This window comes from Orcinus orca, chromosome 15, assembly GCF_937001465.1.
Source record: "Orcinus orca chromosome 15, mOrcOrc1.1, whole genome shotgun sequence".
NCBI classification, from domain to species: domain Eukaryota; kingdom Metazoa; phylum Chordata; class Mammalia; order Artiodactyla; family Delphinidae; genus Orcinus; species Orcinus orca.
In genome coordinates this window covers 17566987-17588400 of record NC_064573.1, presented here as the reverse complement: position 1 = coordinate 17588400, position 21414 = coordinate 17566987, and the positions used below count along the sequence as shown (strand labels likewise).

General features: G+C 34.1%; 1 protein-coding gene across 9 annotated transcripts in view; it reads left to right on the top strand.

Moving 5' to 3' along the window:
• WDR7 (WD repeat domain 7) overlaps positions 1 to 21414 on the top strand; it is a 389035-nt gene that overhangs the window by 50755 nt on the left and 316866 nt on the right. For all 9 annotated transcript variants that reach the window (XM_049698641.1, XM_049698642.1, XM_033421490.2 and 6 more), the window contains one exon: positions 14298 to 14493. In XM_049698641.1, coding sequence (XP_049554598.1) covers positions 14298 to 14493 — 196 coding nt within the window. The remainder of the gene's footprint in view (positions 1 to 14297; positions 14494 to 21414) is intronic.

Below are 21414 nucleotides of genomic sequence, written 5' to 3'. Positions count from 1 at the left end.
GGCAAGTATTTAAGTAAGCCTGTTACAAGGCTGACTATAAATGGTAAAGGAGAGATCCTAACCAAATGCTTTGGTGGATAAGGGCAGGGGCATATCATAGGTACTCAGAGAAACAAAGAGCTTTGGTAAACTCTCAAAAATTTCTGTGAGATTTGACTAACTGTATATTGACTTCATGAGGGGTGGTAGAACTTGCAGTTTTGAGGTCTCTGTTATTAGGCTATGTGCTGGCTCTGTTTCTTTCTCCTTAAGATTATGGAATGTAGAGGAAAAAATTAAGTTTGAGGTGGCTTTTTTTTTTTTTTTGTGGTTCGGTTTCTTAAGAAAACAAAATGTACTATCCATACATATGAAAGAAATATATACATATAATGTATATAGGTATGAAAGGTATGTGTACTATATATATATATATATATATATATGAAATATATATGAAAGGAAACAGAAGTGAAACTATCTACTAAAATAGTATTTGAATATTATATAACAATACAAAATATATACTATAAATATAAATATAAAAGAAAGTTCTGTGCCATTTTTGTTTGTCATTCCAAGTTGTGCTTATTGCTTTTAAATGAGTGGTTTTGATCTTATATATTGCTATTCAGATGTGACAGTTCTTAGGCAGTTTTAATAGGATTCAAATTTAAAATGGAACCTTCATATTATTATTAAATAAGACTGCCACTTCAAATACTCATATAGAAGACTTTTTAGAAAATTCTTTTTAAAAACAGGCTTGTTAAAATTTTAAGTGCCTTACTGTTTTCAGTTTTCATCTGCACTTGGAATATTATTTACTGTAATGTCTTAAAATATTTTATAAATAGGTATATAAAATGCAAACGGTATTAAAGGTTATCAATAAAAAGCAAGTCTCTTTTTCCCTCTTGTTCTCCAGCTATGCCATTCCCTTCATCCTGAGTGCAATATTTTATAATCCTACAGAGACTTTCTATACTGTTTTTTAAAAATTTTAAAATTTTTATACAGTTTTTAAAGGTTACTTTCCATTTACCGTCACTACAAAATATTGGCTATATTCCCCTTGTTGTACAATATATGCTTAAGCCTATCTTAACACTCGATAGTTTGTACCTTCCACTCCCTCACTCCTATATTGCCTCTCCGTCCCCCTGCCCACCGGTAACCACTAGTTTGTTCTCTATATCTTATACTGTTTTTTAAAATATTTATTTATTTGTTTGGTTGCGCTGGGCTTAGTTGCGGCAGGTGGGCTCCTTACTTGTGGCTCTCAGCCTCCTTAGTTGCGGCTCACGGGCTCCTTAGTTGGCATGCAAACTCTTAGTTGTGACATGCGTGTGGGATCTAGTTCCCTGACCAGGGATTGAACCCAGGCCTCCTGCATTGGGAGTGCAGAGTCTTAACCACTGTGTCACCAGGGAAATCCCTATACTATGTTTTAATACTTCAGAACTATAGCATTTTAGTTTAATCTTATTCTAATAACTGAGACATTTAAGCAACACTGAGAGGTTAGCGATAGAATGATTTCCAGATTTGAATAGCTGTCAGAGGTAGGCTTGGGTGAATTTCCAAAATCTGAACTCTAGGCTAGGGGAGGCCAAAAGAGTGTGCCCAATGCCTGCAGAGTCTGAGGAAGAGAGCAGCTGAAAGGGAGGGCAGATATTTTTAAGGCTGCTGGTAGTAAAATTATTAAAATTGAATTGGAAAGATAAATACCAAATTCAGATTCTGTTTGCTTTTGAGAGTGACGGGAATGAGTACTGAAGGGAACAAAAAATGTGACTTTTTAAAGTGTTGTGTTTTATTTACTTTTAGTAAATATATAATATTACTTCCCTCTCCCATTGGCATGGATGATTAGATTATCACAGCTTTTTGCTGCTGCTAGAATTTTATTCAGAACAGAATTTTTCGAAAATGTTTCAAAATAAATTTTGAAGCATATATAATATATATGTTTCTCAGTGTGAACATATACCCTAAGTTCTCTAATAGATTAGTTAAAAATGATTACTTTTCATTATATCTTATTAAACTTGTATTGTCACATGCCTCCAAAATTTTCCAGAAGGGGGCAGCATGGGTTTGTGAAAATGGGAATATCAGGCACCTAACCTGTTTGTTCCTTCATCTGACAATGTTAAATCCCTAGCTCTTGCGGCAGGTATGATAATATATATGGTATATGTGACTATATGTTTGTTAGTGCGTAATGTTCGCTGCCGGTAAGAACAATTAACAAATTAGGTTTTCTTTTTAATATATTGTCCTTTCTTTCTGAAAAAGTACCTAAGCTTCTGCCTGAATTAGCTCTTATCTTACCTTTTTGAATTTGGACTTGTGTTACCATTTTAACTGGATGTTACATTTAAAAAGCAATGTCTAGAATTGTGGCATAGTCTCTGAAGCCAGAGTAAACTTTGGTGATGTAAAGGAAACAAAAGCAGAAAGCAGAAGTAATCTTTTTCTGAAATATATCACAGTGTACATAATGTTCTGTAATATTCTTTTTTCCCATAACACTTAATTCTCTTAGATTTTGAGACTACTTTCATATGTTTTATATATTCAGCATCATCTTTTTGAAATTAATTTTTATTTTAAAAAATTACCTAACACATTGTTATGGAAAAATACAGATATTTTCTAAAGATGGTCTAAGTGTATTCCAACATTTTTAATGATAGTCTGTCATTTAATTTTATTCAGAAATGTCAGAATTTTACTTTCTAATTTTTTTTTCTCTTATCAACAGTGGGGGTTGAGAATTAAGATAACTAAATAATTTTGCACATCTGGAATGATTCTTAGGGTAAATTCTTAAATGTGAAATTGCTTTATAAAAGGGCATATTAATTTTTAAAGTCTTTTGAATACATATTACCAAATTGTCCTTCAGAAGCTTAGGAATAGGTTTGTACCACCTATTTAACTTCATAATTCTTCATCATCCTGTTTATAATCTTTCAAATGTAGGTAACTTTCTAGACTTATAAGTAGCTGTATGAAGAGTATGTATAAGCGTATAGCACTCATTCTCATTTTGAAAGCACAAATGCTTTAATATACCAAGGCTGTATTGGTTATCCATTCTGATTGCTGCATGTTTTCCAAATTTTTACTACTGTCATATTTTATTCAAGATAAAAAATAAATTTTTCCTATTATGGATAGTGTCTAAATATTCAAATATCATAGTACACCCTGTCTCTCGTGTAGGAAGCTAAGAGAATCAATAATATACCAAGAGACTGTCAGTGAGGATCCCTTCAACAGTAATGAGACAGATTGCCTCCCTATTCTGGCTGTGCTAATATTGTGTCAAACATTTTAGAAATTCATTTATTTATTACCTTTTTTTTTGCCTTAGGTTGGTTTATTGAAGTATAGTTGATTTACAATGTTGTATTAGTTTTAGGTGTATAGCAAAGTGACTCCGTTTTTTTTTAAAATAAATTTATTTATTTATTTGTTTGGCTGCATTGGGTCTTTGTTGCTGCGTGTGGGCTTTCTCTAGTTGAGGTGAGCAGGGGCTACTCTTCATTGCAGTGCGCAGGCTTCTCATTGCGGTGGCTTCTCTTGTTGCGGAGTGCGGGCTCTAGGTGCGTGGGCTTCAGTAGTTGTGGCTCACGGGCTGTAGAGTGCAGGCTCAGTAGTTGCGGCGCATGGGCTAAGTTGCTCCGCGACATGTGCGATCTTCCCCGACCAGGGCTCGAGCCTGTGTCTTCTGCTTTGGCAGGCGGATTCTTAACCACTGCACCACCAGGGAAGTCCCCAGTTTTTTTAAATATATATATATGTGTGTATATATATATATATATATATATATACAAACACACATATATACATATATATGTATGTATATATTCTTTTCAGATTCTTTTCCATTATAGGTTATTACAAGATATTGAGTATAGCTCCCTGTGTTATAGAGTAGGTCCTTGTTGTTTATATATATAATAGTGTGTATACGTTAATCCCAAACCCCTAATTTATCCCTCCCCCACTCCGCAGAAACTTAAATATTCCTCTGTTTGGAGAGGTTTCTGTAGATCTTTAGTCATATTCTTGGTAGCAAAGAAGATTACATTGGGTATGAAATTTATTTTTAGTAATAGAAATGATTTGGTGCTAAGCATTGTAAATGAAGTGATTGATTAAATTGACTCAGTGGTTGAAGAGAGTTAGTATGGCACAGAGCAAAGACAATTTTTCTTCAGTAACTTAATCATAAAGGAATTTTAAAATGAGTTGAAATTTATTTTAAGATGGCAGAAATTGTTAGAAAAAAATGAATGACTTTTTAAGGTGACTGTTCAATTAGATGCAATATATGAGTGCTGAACATTTTCCAGGTGCCTTCAAGAGCCGGGTGTATAATAGTGGGGGTTAGGTTTCCCTTGTGTTCTTTGATATAGACTTAAAAAGCAAGCCAGCATCCTTTGTAAACAAAGAGGTATTTTTAGAATATATATTCTAGTAATTTATCTCTAGGAAAGATACACAGACTCTTTCAGTTAGAAAATCTCCGGTTAGAAAAATGGGGACAGTATCAACCCGTTTGTTTTCATGAGAAAGGAAAAAAAAGATATTCCATAGTTATGTCAGAGGTATTGTAAATTCAGTGTTTATTTCTTGTAAGGATACTGGTATGAGCGGAATAAATAGGTTGAAGCCAAGCAGGCAGATTGAGAGTTACTAGGTCAGATGGATGGGGCCATTCAAGTTCAAAGTAGGAGCTAGAAGTAGAAGTGTGGGACCAGCAGCCACTGGGAGTCGTAATTCAGTGCATGCTGAGAAGTGAGGCCCTTTGTGATGGAAGATGTTAGTCCCTGAACGTGTGCAGCCAAGGTTTGGGTGTGGGGTGGACAATACCTGGGGACAGCTGACTGCTGTGGGGAGAGGGTAAAAGGGTAGGACTTTTGAGTTCCTTAAAAAACCTTAGACTGTCTTCAGAGTCTGCAGATATGACTATCTCAGTCTCTAAAAGCCATAAATATGTAATTGAAATGAAAGAAAGCACTTTGATGTTTTAAAGGCATGAAGTAAAAAATTATCAAGTAAATTCAATGGAAAAAGATGTGTGAGGAAATATTCAGGGAACAGTGGAAGGTGGTCACTGAGTTGTTGGATTGAGAGCTTTTATTGACTCAAATTGTTAAAAGTGCTAAAAACTTCATTAATGTGATTTTAAGGTAATACGTGAGTGATGGTAATGATCATGTAGGTGGAACTATTCAGATTAAATTAAAGCAGAGCTATTAATATGAGAAGAAAACATTGAAAAGGGGAAACTAACCTAATAGAAAAATTATGAATGTCTCCGTATTTCCTGGTGAATACCTAAACGTTGGCAACTCCCTCAGAAAATGATACAACTACATTATAAAAAGTAGAATTTATGGTATATAATGACATAATACTAATAATGGTAAAGAGAATACTAACTACCATCATCTTTTGTATGCATGATGTATTAGTCACTGTGCTGAGTTCTTTACATATATTTCATTTAATTCACCCAGGGCTTCTGTGAGGCCTAGTAATTGCTGTTAACCTCATTGTACAGAGAGGTGAGGCTCAGAGAGGTTAAGTAACTTGCTCAAGTCACACAGTTAGCAAGTGGCAGAGCTGGAATTTGATCCTAAATAGTCCAACCTGAGGGCATGAACTTGACCACCAAGCATACCACCTCCTACTAGGTGTAATTGTGTATTTAAAAATAGTTGCATTTCTCCAACTTTGACTATATATGTTTTATTACTGATTTACATAAGTAAATATGATTTTGATACATACTTAATTTTAAATGCCTAATTTATTTAGTATCTTTCAGTTTGTAGAACAAAACACAGCCGTTCTTTTCAATACCTGTATTTCAAATTTTTCTTTAGAGAATTGTGCATGGCTCAGTTTTTCAGTAATTTATGTTTTAGTTTTTCAATCTTTGATTATTTAGGTTTGGATTTTCTTAGTTTTAGCCCCCTTTCACCTTTTACTTGTCACACATTACTTGCTTTTAAGAATATGATGTAAGATTTAACTGCAATTTTATAAATTTAACATATACACAGTTAAAATTTTTTGAAAACAGAGGTAGCTAAGAAGGTAAAAGGTCACCTGTTATCCTTCTACATAAAAGAGAAACACAGTTAACATTTTGATATTTTTTCCTCTAGCCTTGTAAAATTCACTTACTATGCATTTGTGATTATATTGTATAGTTATCTATGCACATTGCATCTTCATTTAATATTTTAACAAATACTTTCTCAAGTTATTCTTATTCGTGAAAGTAATTTTTAGTAATTATATAACATTACATTATGTGAGCATACAATATTTACTTAGCAGTTCTCCTCCTTTGGATGTGTAGATTGGTCCCAATTTGAACTATTGTAAATAATATTGAATATCTTTGTAAAACTTGTTTTCATTTATGATTATTTCCTTGGGTAGATTCCATGAATATTTTTTGGATTAGAACCTCAGAATTTTGGGGTAATAGGTTATTAACATTTTTAAGTCTGTTGAGATCGATTACCTAATTATTTTCTACCCTCAGTGCCTATTTCATTGTCCCTTGCCAACACAAGATGTTTTTATTTACTTCCATGACTCAGTTTCCACATCTGTAAGATGGAAATAATAATAGTATTTACTTCAAAGGGTTGTTGTGAGACTATGATGAATTACTGCCAAGTATTTAGAATAATACCTAGCACAGAGTAAGAACCCAATAAACGTTGGTTGTTTCGTATTATATAATTTCTACAGTCTTTGGCTAAATTGATAGGTGGAAAGAGTATTTTATTGTTCGAATTTGCATTTCTTTGATTACTAGAGGTAATGAAGTTTTTCTATGAGGATTTTAGTGAGTTTGTTTTTTTTTTTCATTTGAGACATAGATTGTCCTTTGCTCATTTGTTTCTGTTGGGGATATTAGTGCCTGTATGAGTGCTTAACTTAATTGAAATATTAAGCTTATGTGCTTTCTATTACTGTTGTTGAAATTTTCTTCTGGTTTATTATTTACTTTGATTTTTTAATCTACAGATAATTTACATTCCTATGTAATCTAATTTATCTTTTTCCTATTTAGCTTCTTTCATATTTTTGAATCCTGGGATCTTACCCGCCTCCCCAGAAATTTGGTGAAATTTGATTAAAAAGCAATGGCTGGATTAAAACAAACATCAAATACTTTAATCTATCTGAAATTTATTTATGCATGTGGGGTGAGGAAAGGATAAAAATCATCTGTTCTTCCCTAAAGTAACGGATTATCTCAACATCATTTATTAAATAAAATTTTCTTTGATAGGTAATGTCTTCTTAATCTTACATTAAATTCTTCATATTTAGTTGCTGCTTTATTAAGAAGGAAGCAGTTGAAGAAAGGTGGAGCCCTGACTAGCCTGCTATTTCTTCACTGTTGTCTTTTGTATGTAGTGAATGGACGAAGATATTAAAACTGGTCCCTAAAGGTCTTATTTTTATGTAGAACATAACTGTCCTAATAGATGGTTAGTAAGTGTTTTGGTTGGACCACATGGTCTTATTTTCTAAAATAGCTATTAAAGAAACAGCTGTCTACCCCACCCCACCCCCTTCTTTTTAAAAGAAGGATGAGCTATGGATTTCTGAAAAAAAAAAAATTTTTTTTTTATCTAGTTTTGTGAAAGTGTGGACACGGCATTAACATTTGTAGGCTCTTTTTTCCCCTTCAGGTAGAATATTTTAAAGTGATAAATGATGCATCTTAACTGCATATTTATGTTCCAGAGAAGGAGTTCTGAGAAGTCAAGCAATAATGATTAAAAGAATAGTAGGATTGATTTATGAGTGAAAGCAGCTGGCCATTTATAGCTTGTCTAATGATGGGCGTATCTAGAAGGAGAGACAGTAGTTAGTGTTCACAGGTTTAGAGAATATTCAAAGAGAGACATTGTTTTGGGCAGGAGATTGCTCCTGGAATGATATGAAGAAAAGAATAATTTAGTTTAGGAAACAAATTGGCAAAAGTCGAAAATTATACACACACACACACACACACACACACACACACACACACACACACATATATAATTTACACTGGGAACTGTTGGAAAGCAGAATCATCTCCCCAGAGAGCTAGTGTGTGGGATAAACTAGCTGTCTCTAGTTTCTGTAATTCATGGCAAATGCTTAGGAACAGGTTACATAAGAGGTTTCTGGGAATGATTTAAAATGAAGTCTTGTAAAATGTGTAAGGTCAGGCTGGATGACCTAGGTGGTACATTCTGACTCTGTCAGATCTTGTGATAGCTTGTGGCATTCCCCTGCTCAGCACTAATGTACCGTGAGGATTATTTACTGGCAGATTCAGTGAGTGCTTACTTGGTTGAGGATCAGAATTGCTTGAAAAATAATAATTGGTCTTGGAATGTATTTATTTGTTTTGATCTGGTATCTTCCTCACTTTCCCTGCCCCAATTAATTTTTTTACCAAATCAAAGTAAATATTAAATATGGTTAAATATTCTGTTGCTTTTTGTTTCTCCTGCTTTTAATTACCTTTTGATAACATTGGTGCATTTTCCTTCTAGGGAAGAACTAATACAGTGTTTGGAACATGATTTTGAATAATTTTCACCTGTAAAGTACTGACCAAGTTGATCAGATGCTCAATCCATGCTGTACAAGTTCTGTTCCATAACAACAAAAAAATTTTTTTAATGGTATATGTATGTTACACTCTTTAAGTCAGTTGATAGCAGTGGGTGTTAAAGTGGAATCTGTGAGACAGTTAACTGGGGCATGGGAATAAAATATTAAAGCTCTTCTTTCTTTTTTTTTAAACCTTAACAAATTGAGCTTATGAACATTTACTAGATGGAAGGACATTGGTGCCTCACTTGCTTCATACATCAGATGGGCACATATCACCTGGGCCAAGAGTGGGCCTGCCACCTCCAGGAGGGCGACCTCAGTGCCCTCACCAGGTGTGCTTCCAATGAAAATATGTTTGCTTCGGAGAGTTGCAGATTATACTGTATAGGTCTTAACCTAACCATCACAAAATGGGCAGAGAAAATAGTGATGGAAGTCTTTCCAATGAAAATGAAATATCTTTTCATTAACCACGTAACGAGGTTCAAACAATGATCATTTGATCAATCTGGCAAGAAGGCAGCCACAAAATTCATGATTATATAAAATATGTGTTTACATCTACTGTTGTTAACAGTGAAAACTTTCTAAAGATACAGTGCTTTGAGGTATTGGCTAATGCTAATATAAAGTTATTAACATTAGCAAGACATTTAAGAAAATATTTCATTTTATCTTAAATTTGTTTATTTAAACTGAGTCATCCTTTTAAAGTATATATTCTGTGCATGTTTTACAATGTACATGATATATTGGCACAAAGTACATATACAATGTATAAATACACATATAGTGAGAATATATTACAGAGTTTTTTAAATGAATAAGTGTGTGATTGAACAAGTTTGGAACATAAATACTTTTCAGATAATTTAGTTAAAGATATTAGGTTCACATTTTTTATTTCTTGTATTATTATTCTAATTACACAATTTAAATGTCTTATAAAAATATCCTCAATGTGAAGTCATGTTTAGGTAACTTTTTCAGGTTGAGATGGAAGAAAGCGAAGTAGAATGGAATTAATCAAATTATAGAATCAGTCATTGTGTGGGAAGTAAGTGTTCAGTAACCAAGATGTCTAGAATTTAATAATTTAATAATAAAAGAATTATGCTAATTCGACTCATTTGTGAGGACGCTGCATCTAAATCAAAGAGAGTTTGGTGTTATCTAATATTCTTTAAGAAGTGCTTCTTCAATAGTTTTGAGCACAGATAAGGAGAAACCAAGTTAATTGTGTTTCAGCAAATCTTTTAAGTGCTTTCATTTAACAGGTAGCTGAGAATTATTTATCATTACTCTGTTCATTGTTTGAATTAAAATTAATACCAAAGTGGTGCTTGAGAATGGTCTTTTTCCCTTTTACATTTAAATAAGCTAGACATTTGCTTTGTTTATACCATTAATTTGTTTTCACAGAGCCTGTGAAGGTAACTATCAACTCAGAATTAATTAGGGGAATCAAAATTAATGAGGATTTACTGTATTGGGCCATTTCCACTCTAGGCCAGTTTTCTTCATACGAGTTGGACTAGCAGTTTCTTGAAAGAAGAAAAATTAGATTTATTTAAATCCATATTTAAAAAGCAGAGAACCATCTTTTCTTGTGAGTTAAGTACCTCTAATAACTGTGCTTTCTTGGACTTAGTAATATTGATTTTTTTTGTTTGTTTTCAGTCTTGATTATTTTGGCTATTTCCAGACCGTTGTTCATTACAGTAAAGCTAGACTTAACTCTTCAGATGCTTATTTTCATTTACATGGAAGGTATAACATTTTTGTTTGGGGCCAAACATTTTTTTGCGGATGAGGCATGTCATTTGTCAGTTTTCATCATTATTGCACTATACGAATGAAGAACAGAACTATTCTTTAAAAGATATTGATGTAAATATATATGTTAGAAGAGAACGCATCATGTGGGACTGAAAAGCTAGAATTTTTGGAATTCAGTCATTTTTTCCTTCAGAAAATTACATCCCATAATCTACTTTTTAAAATACACCCTGTAATATTATTTAATATTAGCTTTGTACGTTCTTTGTTTTTACTAATAAAAGAGATAACATGAAGTAGAGCTTTTAAATCTTTTTATGAGGTTGGATTGCATTTTCTTGAATTTTAAAAAATTATCCACCTCATATAAATGGCAAGGGTGAAAGTTCTGACGGCGAAACTTATGAGGCATTGATGCCGGAGGTCAAGTTCCTCGTGGGAATAGGGAAGCCTTTTTGGTTTGCTTAAGTCTGCAGTCCTCTCTCTGGTAGGTTATGAACTGCAGTATGAGATATTTGGCAGAGAGAGAATGTGTGGGTCAGTGCTTCTCCGTAGTTTTGCTGTCACCTCAGGTGTTGAGATCTACCAGCAGAACATAATTTGAAAAACACCAAACATAGTAAAGAAGATTGGTAAAAAATCACCTTTTAAAAACAAACAAACTTCACCCTGACTCATGCCTCGTTTTCTCTATGAAAAGGAATGACAAGAATTATGTGAACATTAATGAAATGATTGTCAACTTGGGGACTGGCAAGTCGGCTAGTTAGGTCTACCGCATTAATTAAGGATTAACTCATTTTAAAGATTCCAGAGAGCTTGTGAGTCATAGTAGCAGAATCAAAAGTAGTGACAGGGGTGAGTACTGTGGCAGATCAGTGCCTGATTAAAAGATGTGAATAGATGAAAAGGAATGCCGTTTAGGACTCATTCTTTTTAGTGACTCATACACAGAGAAAAAGATTACTATTAGATTTATTTCTCTGATGAGAAAAATAAATAAAATGACCAATTTTTAGCAGACTCGTGTTGGAAAATAGAAAATAGTTAACCATTAACGTAGCAATCATCCTTTTTTGTATATTGAGTGATGGATATATATGATAAATACAAAGTCAGTATTAATGATTATCTGTAGAAATGCAAAGCCTCCATTGTATTAGACTGTCTGTTATCCTTGCTTAGCAACGTACATCTGGTGAAACTCAAAAATATTTTTATTTATTTTAATATTTATTTTATTTATTTATTTTTGGCTGTGTTGGGTCTTTGTTGCTGCACACGGGCTTTCTCTAGTTGCAGTGAGCGTGGGCTACTCTTCGTAGAGGTGTGCAGGCTTCTCATTGCAGTGGCTTCTCGTTGTGGAGCACGGGCTCTAGGTGCGTGGGCTTCAGTAGTTGTGGCACGTGGGCTCAGTAGTTGTGGCTTTCAGGCTCTAGAGTGTAGCCTCAGTAGTTGTGGCGTATGGCATGGGTTTAGTTGCTCTGCGGCATGTGGGATCTTCCCGGACCAGGGCTTGAACATTGGCAGGTGGATTCTTAACCACTGCGCCACCAGAGAAGCCCACTCAAAAGTATTTTATTTGGTGTGAAGTATAATAACTGAAAATAAAGGCATCATGTTATATTTCTGCCACATTTTATTCTAACATTGCCTATATTTAAGTGATATTTTTGTAGTTTGCCACTTTATTTTGACTTATTGCTTAATTACAAAGCAAAGTTTTGCATGCCATAGTCAGCTACTCCTCAGTCCTTAATGTCTTTTTAAAGAAAGAAATCACGTTTTATGTTTCCATTGAATGCTTGTCAGGGAGCATGAAATAAATAAGCTTAACAAATGCTTAAGAAAATTCTATATGTTGTTTTAGTAAAAGTTTATAACATGATCTTCCTGAACTTAGTTTTCTTAACTTTTAAAATTAATAAATACCTACTATGCTGATTATAGTTTTTAAATCATTATGAAAGAAAACGTACAAGCTAACAGAACCAAAGATTAAAACACCTGAATTTAAGAACAAAGTAAATAGTTAAATCTGACTCTCTTTTTTAAAATTAATGCTCTGCCTCATTCAAAAATTGATTTTAGGTTGTTTACAAAAATAAACATTATTCAGTTAGTTAAAAATAAAGCTAAATCATGGTGAAGAGAAAATGAAAGAAAAAGTAGATGAGACCACCTAGAGTCCACATTCAGAAATGTATGCCCACACACCCCACAGTCATGGATAGAAAATTCAGTCCTAAGTTTCTTAGTATCCAAAACATTGAAGGAATCCATTGTAGCAGCTTTCCCCAAAGTCTGTTCCTCAAAAACTACGTCTTACAAGATTATGATGGTCTTTATTCCTGTCCTGCCCTAGACAGGAATAAAGATGCAGATGTAGAGAATGGACTTGAGGACACAGAGAAGGGTAAGGGTAAGCTGGGACGAAGTAAGAGAGTAGCATCGACATATATACACTACCAAGTGTAACATAGATAGCTAGTGGGAAGCAGCCGCATAGAACAGGGGTGGGATAGGGAGGGTGGGAGGGAGATGCAAGAGGGAGGAGATATGGGGATATATGTATATGTAGCTGGTACACTTTGTTATACAGCAGCAACTAACACACCATTGTAAAGCAATTATATGCCAATAAAGATGTTACAAAAAAAAAGATTATGATGGTCAAATGAAATTATATTCATGTTAGCATGTTAAAGTTTCTTAGAAGTTCTATGGACAAAAACAACTGTAACGTGTTTCCCATGCACATGTGGTCACACACACACGCCCCCCACCCCACCCCGCCCCACTGTTTTTCATCTGATACCTGTCAATGTTTCCCATTGAGATGGACCAGTCAGGGAGGTATATCATTCTTTAGCTAAAAAACGTCTGCTTAGGCAAAGCCCAGCTGGGTGACGTTTGAGAAGTTTCTCCTCTGGATCCCACAGAAGGGATAATATGTATGTGGTGCCGTGGGCCTCATCCTCAGTAAATAGCCACCATTTACACAGTACGGAGCTTAGATGGCTGTTTTCATATGGTTTCACCTCAGTGGGAACCGGAAGCACAGTCTAATAAATCACTACAAAGTTGTAAGTTGCTTGTAAATTGTCTTCCAAACCTATAAAGACGTTAATTTTTAATTTTCTAGGTTATGGATTCAGTTCTCTGATGCTAGTGAAAATCTTTACCATCTTTGATTATTTCTATTATATTCCATCTTGTTCTAAAAAGGAATGGAAGGGCGCAAACTAGAGATGAGCAGGAAGTACAGAGCAGGATGTTTATTGGGCTCTTGTATGTTAGCTGAGGTGGTGTGCCTGCTGGCATTAGAGACAGAAGCTGTGAAACACATCTACAGGTGATACAGACTATCGGTGGCTCTTAAGAAATGATTGTGGCAGAGGGACCTTGAGGGTATTGTTTTTGAGCAAAGGAGCAGGGAAGAGCATGGGTCTAAATGATAGAGTCACAAACAGAAAGGAGCACTGCAGAAAGCAGCTCTAGCTGCTAGCAAAGGGAAGTTCAGACAGTGGAAAGGGAGCACGTAATAACAGATCAATTTTTTTCCAGCTTTGCCTGTTCATATATAGCAATTATTTTTAGTAAGGTCATCTTCAAATTTGAACAGCAGATTTTCCTAGGCATCTTTCTCTTCTTTAATCTAGTGTTAATTTAGTATTTTTCAAAGTGTTGTGATGATTGAACTAGGCGTTTTATGTATAATATAAAAGAAGAAAATTGTCGACACATCCTAATGTCGTGGTTAGTGTTTTCAGCAGCAGTGAATGTATAATTAATTTTGATTTAATTGAGGACAAGATCCATTTTCTTCTGAATTTAATCTAAGTGTAATTAAGATTTATTCTTCTTTTCAGGCAAGAGTGCAGCACTGCATCTGCTCTGTAGCCAGTGACCACTCGGTAGGACTTCTAAGTTTGCGAGAGAAAAAATGCATTATGCTGGCATCTCGTCATCTTTTCCCCATTCAAGTAATCAAGTGGAGGCCTTCTGACGATTACCTAGTAGTGGGATGTTCAGACGGCTCCGTGTATGTCTGGCAAATGGATACCGGTAAGAAAAATGTTGAGAGAGACTAGGAAATTAAATGAGTATATTTGACTTCCTAAATGAAAAATCTTTTATATGAGGAAAAAACCCCTGAGATGTCAAAAGTTTGCTACTTTTATTTCTCACCACCGCTTTTTATAAGTGTTCTTATCATTATCAACAAAGAAATGTTTAGATGTCCTCTTATTTGTTGTACTATCTGGAACACTTGTAGAGTAGTTCACTGATCTTTAGAGGAATGTGGTTGATGACAGTATACAGATTAGGACAGGCATGCAGACACCAGACAAGTAAGTGATTTCTATATAATTCATGGGCAAATTGTAAGATCAAGGAACCATTTTTGTCTCAAATTCAGAAACAGTGGAAAAAGATAAAATTATCTTCTATTTGAAAAGCAGAAAAACCATACAGGGCCGTTAATAGAAGGAGGTAATTGAAATGAAAGTTTTAAGTTCTAGAGAGAACATTTAAAATTTCAAGGTTCAGAAATTTTATGTACGTGGCATAATACAGAACAAGTAATGTTTAGCTTAAAGGTATAGGCCATGATATATAAGATTTATACACAGAATCTTATGGTTTTCCCTGAGAAATTTTAAAGTATGTAACTAAATGTTTATTAGCTTGGGCTTTTAAAAACACAGCTTATTCTAGTTTTACTATCCTGAGTCATCATCTGTCAGTGATTAAAACCTTTCTTTACATTCCTAATTGTGCTATATAATATTTCTACTATTTTTTCTTCACGAAGCTTTTTTCATTTTTGTTTTTAAATAGTCCTTTTTGAAATCAGAGTATATATATTTTTTTGCTTGTGCTGTGGTGCAGGAGGGAGTGTTCCTAGGTCTTTTTGGAGCAAGTAGCCATAATCTTCAGCTATCTTTCATTTATAGTTCTGGTTTTATCTGGTACTACGTAGGCAATTTTGACAAGAGGAAGCGTTCTTGAAGAGTGTCAAACTTCTTTGCTTTTGTGTTTAACATTTCTTTTTCTCGTCTGATTGTAAAAGAGTTTCTTACTTTTTTGTCAAATTTTGAAAGCACAAAAGTGTTAGAAAAGAAAGATGAACTCAAATCCCATTACTCAGTGGTGAATTTTGGCATATTTCTCTTTAGTCTCATTTCTGTGCATTTTTAAAAACAGAATTGCTGTCATATTACATGTATAATTTTGTATCTTACTTTTGTGTTCCTTTTTGTTTCATCCTGTCTGCTGAGCAGCACTATTTCATGTTTGCTGGTTTGGTCCACCCTACAAACTAAATACAGTTGACCCTTGAACAATGTGAGGGTTAGGGCACTCACCTTCTGCATAGTTGAAAAACCGTGTATAACTTAAAGGCGGCCCTCCATTCCCATGTTTCCTCCATATCCGACATTTCCCATCCTTGGATTCAAATGACCGTGGATTTTGTGGTACTGTAGTATTTACTGTTGAAAAAAATCTGTGTGTATGTGGACCCGTGCAGTTCACACCTGTGTTGTTTAAGGTCAACTACATACAGAGTTTGTCTTGGGCTCTGGAGTCAGACTCCTTGGTTTGAATTTAAGATCAACCATTTGAGGGCCTTCCCTGTTGGTCCAGTGGTTAAGACTTCACCTTCCAATGCAGGGGGTGTGGGTTCCATCCCTGGTCGGCGAGCTGGGATCCCACATGCCTCATGGCTGAGGAACCAAAACATAAAGCAGAAACGGTATTGTGACAAATTCAATAAAGACTTTAAAAATGGTCCACATCAAAAAAGAAAAAAATCTTTAAGATCAACCATTTGATAGCACTCTGATCTATGGCAAGTCTCTCAATTTACTCATCTGTAAAATAAAGATAATAATAGTTTCCATTTTATAGTGTTTCTGGGAGAATAAAATGAGAGAATATTTACCTTGTGTATAGTAGATGTAATGTAAATGTGTATCCATGTATGTTTGCGTACTTTAAGTTCATGTGTATACTTGCATATGTGTATATTTCCTATTATTGTTATTTAACAAATATGCTTGTTACTTTATTGAGCTTGGGGATATGACCTTACTTACAAAGAAATATTTTCTATGAGATTAGTATTAAAGAAAGTAAGTTATAGTGATGATAGTTATAAAACACTATTTTAAAATACTATACATATTAAATTAGCAATTGATATATTTTAAATACAAGAGTATGGTAAACATGTGTAGGACTTAAAACATTAATATGATAAAGGAAGAGTATCATTTTCCTGAATTTCTTAGGTGCTTAAATATATGATACTTGACTACTTCAGATACTTTAAATACATCTACAAAGAATATGAACTTCTTTACAAATGAGACCTTACTGGAAGACAAAGTTACCTTTTCAGTAGTTTCCCTAGTAGGAAATGACAAAAAGCTCCTGACTGTATGTGTACTGGAGGATGTTATTTTTATAACCAGTTTATTATAATTAAGCCCAATACATAATATTGCAATTTAACAATTATCTTCTGACCTTCAGGAGGATTTTGGTAAATGATCAGTCAGTAATGGCATTCGTAAATCAAGATAAAGATAGAGAAGCAGAATAAATTTTGGACTTCAACCATAATAGGAGGTGTACACTCTTTTTCCTTCTTGCTGTTCAGGCTTTAGCTAGTGATATAAAGGTCCCTGAGGAGCCAGTAAGGCACATCCTGAAGGTATTGACATTATTTATTTATTAAATAAATAAAAAATGAAGCAAAATAAATCAGATTTGGCCAAGGTTTGATGTATGAAATGTATTTAAACTCTGAGAAGATACTTTGCCCCTCTACTTAGTGTTTTGGGAATGTATTTTTACAAGTGAAGCTATATTACATTAAAATTACACATGCATTTTGTGCAGTTTTCTGTTTGCCATTTTGAATTATACTGATGTTTCTAGCTTAAAAACACTTAAAAATGTCTTGACTATGCTTTTATGCAGCATTTTCTTTTAGTTGTTTTTCCCTTCAAATGGGTAGTTTTTATTTTCAGTGTTTATTTCCTAATGACATGAAGTTGAAGCTAGTAATATAAAACTTAATTACAGAGGTAGAGGTCCAGAGTCTTTTGTTCTTTTATTGTACCATCTTAATTATATGCAATAGTGCTAAATAGTGTTGTAGAGGCCATGGAAATTATTATTCTTTCACGTCTCTGGGTAGTTAGAAAATTAGTCAAACAACTAGCAACAAGATTTGGCTGGCTGGACCTCTTGACTCCTATTTAGGAACTTATTAAAAGTGGGTCAGCTGACCTAGATAGTGGCTGCTTCTCCATGGAGTTATGTTCTGTAGGGATCAACTCTCCATTCTTCACATTTGATGTTCCCAGTAAGCATGCAGTGGGGTTCTCACAGGCCTATGACAGGGTCAAAATCTTGTCTATTTGGGAAACAGTGGCATGCTTTAAAGTAATGACTGGTGCTACAAGACGTTCTTCTTATATGACTATTTCCAAGCCTTAACACCATTCTTATCTGCACATTTTTATCATCTTTGCTACATAATAAAAGTGATTCATCATATACCTATTCCTAGAGGGACAGTTATTAGGTGTTCTTGTACAAATGCAAACACCAGTAGTGATTGCCAAATATTATTAGAAATTAGTGTATGAAGTCTTAACCAATTTACTTTGTTCTGTTATCTTTTTTCTTTTCATTTATTTTCTGTCCCTCCAAGTTTTCTTAAATATTCCAGTTTTTGCAATAACTTCATGAAATATGTGTTTGAATCATTTTTTAAAACTTAGTTATCCAATAAAATGTAACAGAGAATATGAACTAATGTATATTTGTCTACTGGCACAACATGTATAAAGCAACATATATAAAGCATGGATATCAAAAAAAATTAATTTTGATTTATTTATATTGATGGTTTTGTTACTAAAATAACCAAAGAGAATCAGGAGGTGGTACTTCAGTCCAGTCTTTTTTTATTAATAAAGGGTTTAGTAGCAAGTATTTTCTTCACATATTTGACCTTTTGCCTGCAGCGTTTAATACAATAGAGATTTGATTTTATGTTTCTGTTTCACAGCATATGGCATTACATCATCAACTTTTCTATATCTTCTATGTTTTTGTTTTTCATTCTATTACAACAATACCATAAGATAGGATAGGCAAAGACACAAAGGATGAAATGGTTAAGAAAAAATTGGTACTTTTCTAAAATCTCAGTAAAACTAAGTATAATCAGTTTCTTTTTTCCCTTTGGATTCACTTTGAAATTTTGAAGGAAGAGGTTGTTAGAGTGGAAATATGACTATCTTTTCTACTTTCCTCCTCATAAGTCCTCTGTGCAGTTAATTACTAAGTCCTTCCCATTAGGTACTCCTCCCCTCCCTTTTTTCTTTCCAGTGTACTATTCTTATATCGGGCTATATTTTTTCACACCTAGGTTATCTTTATTGGTTTCTCTGTCCTCTATTTCTACCTTCTAATCCATCCTGTACTCTGTTGGCAAATTAATCATAGGAAGTAAAACAATAACAATCACACTTGGTTCATGCCACTGTCTTAATGAAAAAAACAAGTAATTTTAGTTCACGTAGCCTTTAAGAAAAGGCCTCCGCAGTGTGGTACACTCCTACCTTTGTCTTATCTCTTACTGTTCTTTTACACAGACATGTTACTCTGTGTGAAGAATAGTTCTAATCAAGAATAATTGGGTCACTGTCTACCACTTCTTGTCTTTTGTACCACCCATATTGTTGCTCATGGTTTTCATTCATTTGGAACATTATTTCTTTCTATTTGCTTATTTGTTTAAACAGTATATTATCTTTTAAGGAAATTTGAATATAGAAACAAAATTTTACATATTTTCCCCTGTAGTTACCATTTCTGTTGCTCTTCATTGCTTTGTGTAGATCCAGATTTCCATCTGGAATGATTTCCCTTTTGCCTAATATTTAATATTTCTTGTAGTGCATGACTGTGGGTGATTCTTTCAGCTTCTGTATATCTGAAAAATTTTTTATTTCACCATCATTTTGAAGATTTTTTTTTCTGGGTATAGAATTCTAGGTGGATAGTTTTTTGTTTTTTTCCTTTCAATATTCCACTATCTTCTTGCTAGTATTATTTCCAGTAAAAAAAAAAATCTGCTGTCATCCTTATCTTTGTTCCTCTATATATGCTGTGTCTGTTTTTTTCTGACTTTTAAAAGTTTTTCTCTTTATTATTAGTTTTGAGCCATTTAGTTACAGTTTTCTGCATGTTTCTTGTGCTTAAGGTTTGTTGTACTTCTTGGATCTGTGGGTGTATAGTTCTCAACAAATTTGGAAGCTTTTGGCCATTATTTATTCAAATATGTTTTTGATGTTTGATATCCCCCCTCTTTTCTCTCTTTGGAGACTCCAGTTATATGCCTATTAGGCTACTTGAAATTGCCCACAACTCTAGGATTATTTTTTCATTTTTAATGTTATTTTTTCTGTGTCTCATTTTATAATTTCTAGTCTATGTTTTCAAGTTTACTGAGCTTTTCTTCTACAATGTCTAATATGCTTTTGTTCTCATTGAGTGTATTTTTCATCTCAGACATTGTAGTTTTCATCTTTGAAAACTACAGGTTTGATTTTGGATATCTCCCATGTCTCTCTATTCAAACTTTTTGAACATCTGGAGTACAATTATAATAACTTTTAATGGTTTTGTCTGCTAATTTAAAAAAAAGATCTGTTTCAGTGGTTTTTATTGATTTTATTTTTCCCCTCATTATAGATTATATTTTCCTGCTTTTCTCCAGAATAGCCTAAAGGTGGCTCTAGGGTGAAAGCAGGGAGATTAGCTTGTATGCTGTTGTCCCTAGGCAATAAACAATTGTGGATTATTACACTAGAGTGATGGCAGTGGAGCTGGTGAAAAGTGGTTGAAGTATGAATATATTTTGAAGGTAGAACCAACAGGATTTGCTGATAGTTGGATGAGGAGCATAAAAGAATGAGATGGGCCAAAGATGACTCCAGGGTTTCAATCATGAGAAACTTGAAGGATGCAATTCATTTTAAGATATTGAGAAGCCAGAAGGAGGAGTAGAGTTTGGGAATATCAGGAATTCGATTTTGGATATATTAAGTGGAGTTGAATATTAGATATTCAAGTAGAGATGTTGATTTGTAAATTGTACAGTTGATGCTTGAACAACACAGGTTTGAACTGCCTGGGTATTTTTTTCTATAGTAAATACCACAATACTACATGATCTGCAGTTGGTTGAATCTGCAGGTATAACTGTGGATACGGTGAGCTGACTATATAGTTACATGTGGATTTTCAACAGCATGGAAGGTTGGTTGCCCCTAATCCTTGTGTTATTCAAGGGACAACTGTATATATGAGTCAACTGTATATATGAGGGTCAACTGTATATACGAGTCTGTAGTTCAAAGGAGGGAAGTCAGAGTGGGTGGTACAAATGTGGGAAATCTTAGCATATAGAAGATATGTAAAGTCATGACACTGGATATATCACCAAGGGAATGTAGGTTGATAATGGTTGGGGCACTCCAGGGTTTAAATGTGCTTCTGTGATGTAAAAAACCAGCAAAGGAGACTAAAATGGACCTGCCAGAAAAAAGAAGAAAATAAAGGATATGGTTGCCTGGAAGCCAAGTGACAAAATGTGTTTCAAGGAGTGGAGAGGAAGATCGAGAGCTGCTGACAGTAAATGATAGTAAAATGAGGACTGAGAACTGGCTATTAGATTTAGCAATGTGGAGAGTAGGTTCTGTGCACATTTGGTGTAAAATCTGATTTGAGTAAGTTCAAAGGAAGATGGGAGGAGAAAAATTTGGAGGTGGTAAAAATAGGCAGCTCTTTAGAGTATGATTATGAAAAATGGGATACATACGTACTTAACCCACCTGGGTTAACTGTGTGTGTGTGTGTGTGTGTGTGTGTGTGTGTGTGTGTGTGTGTGTGTGTGTT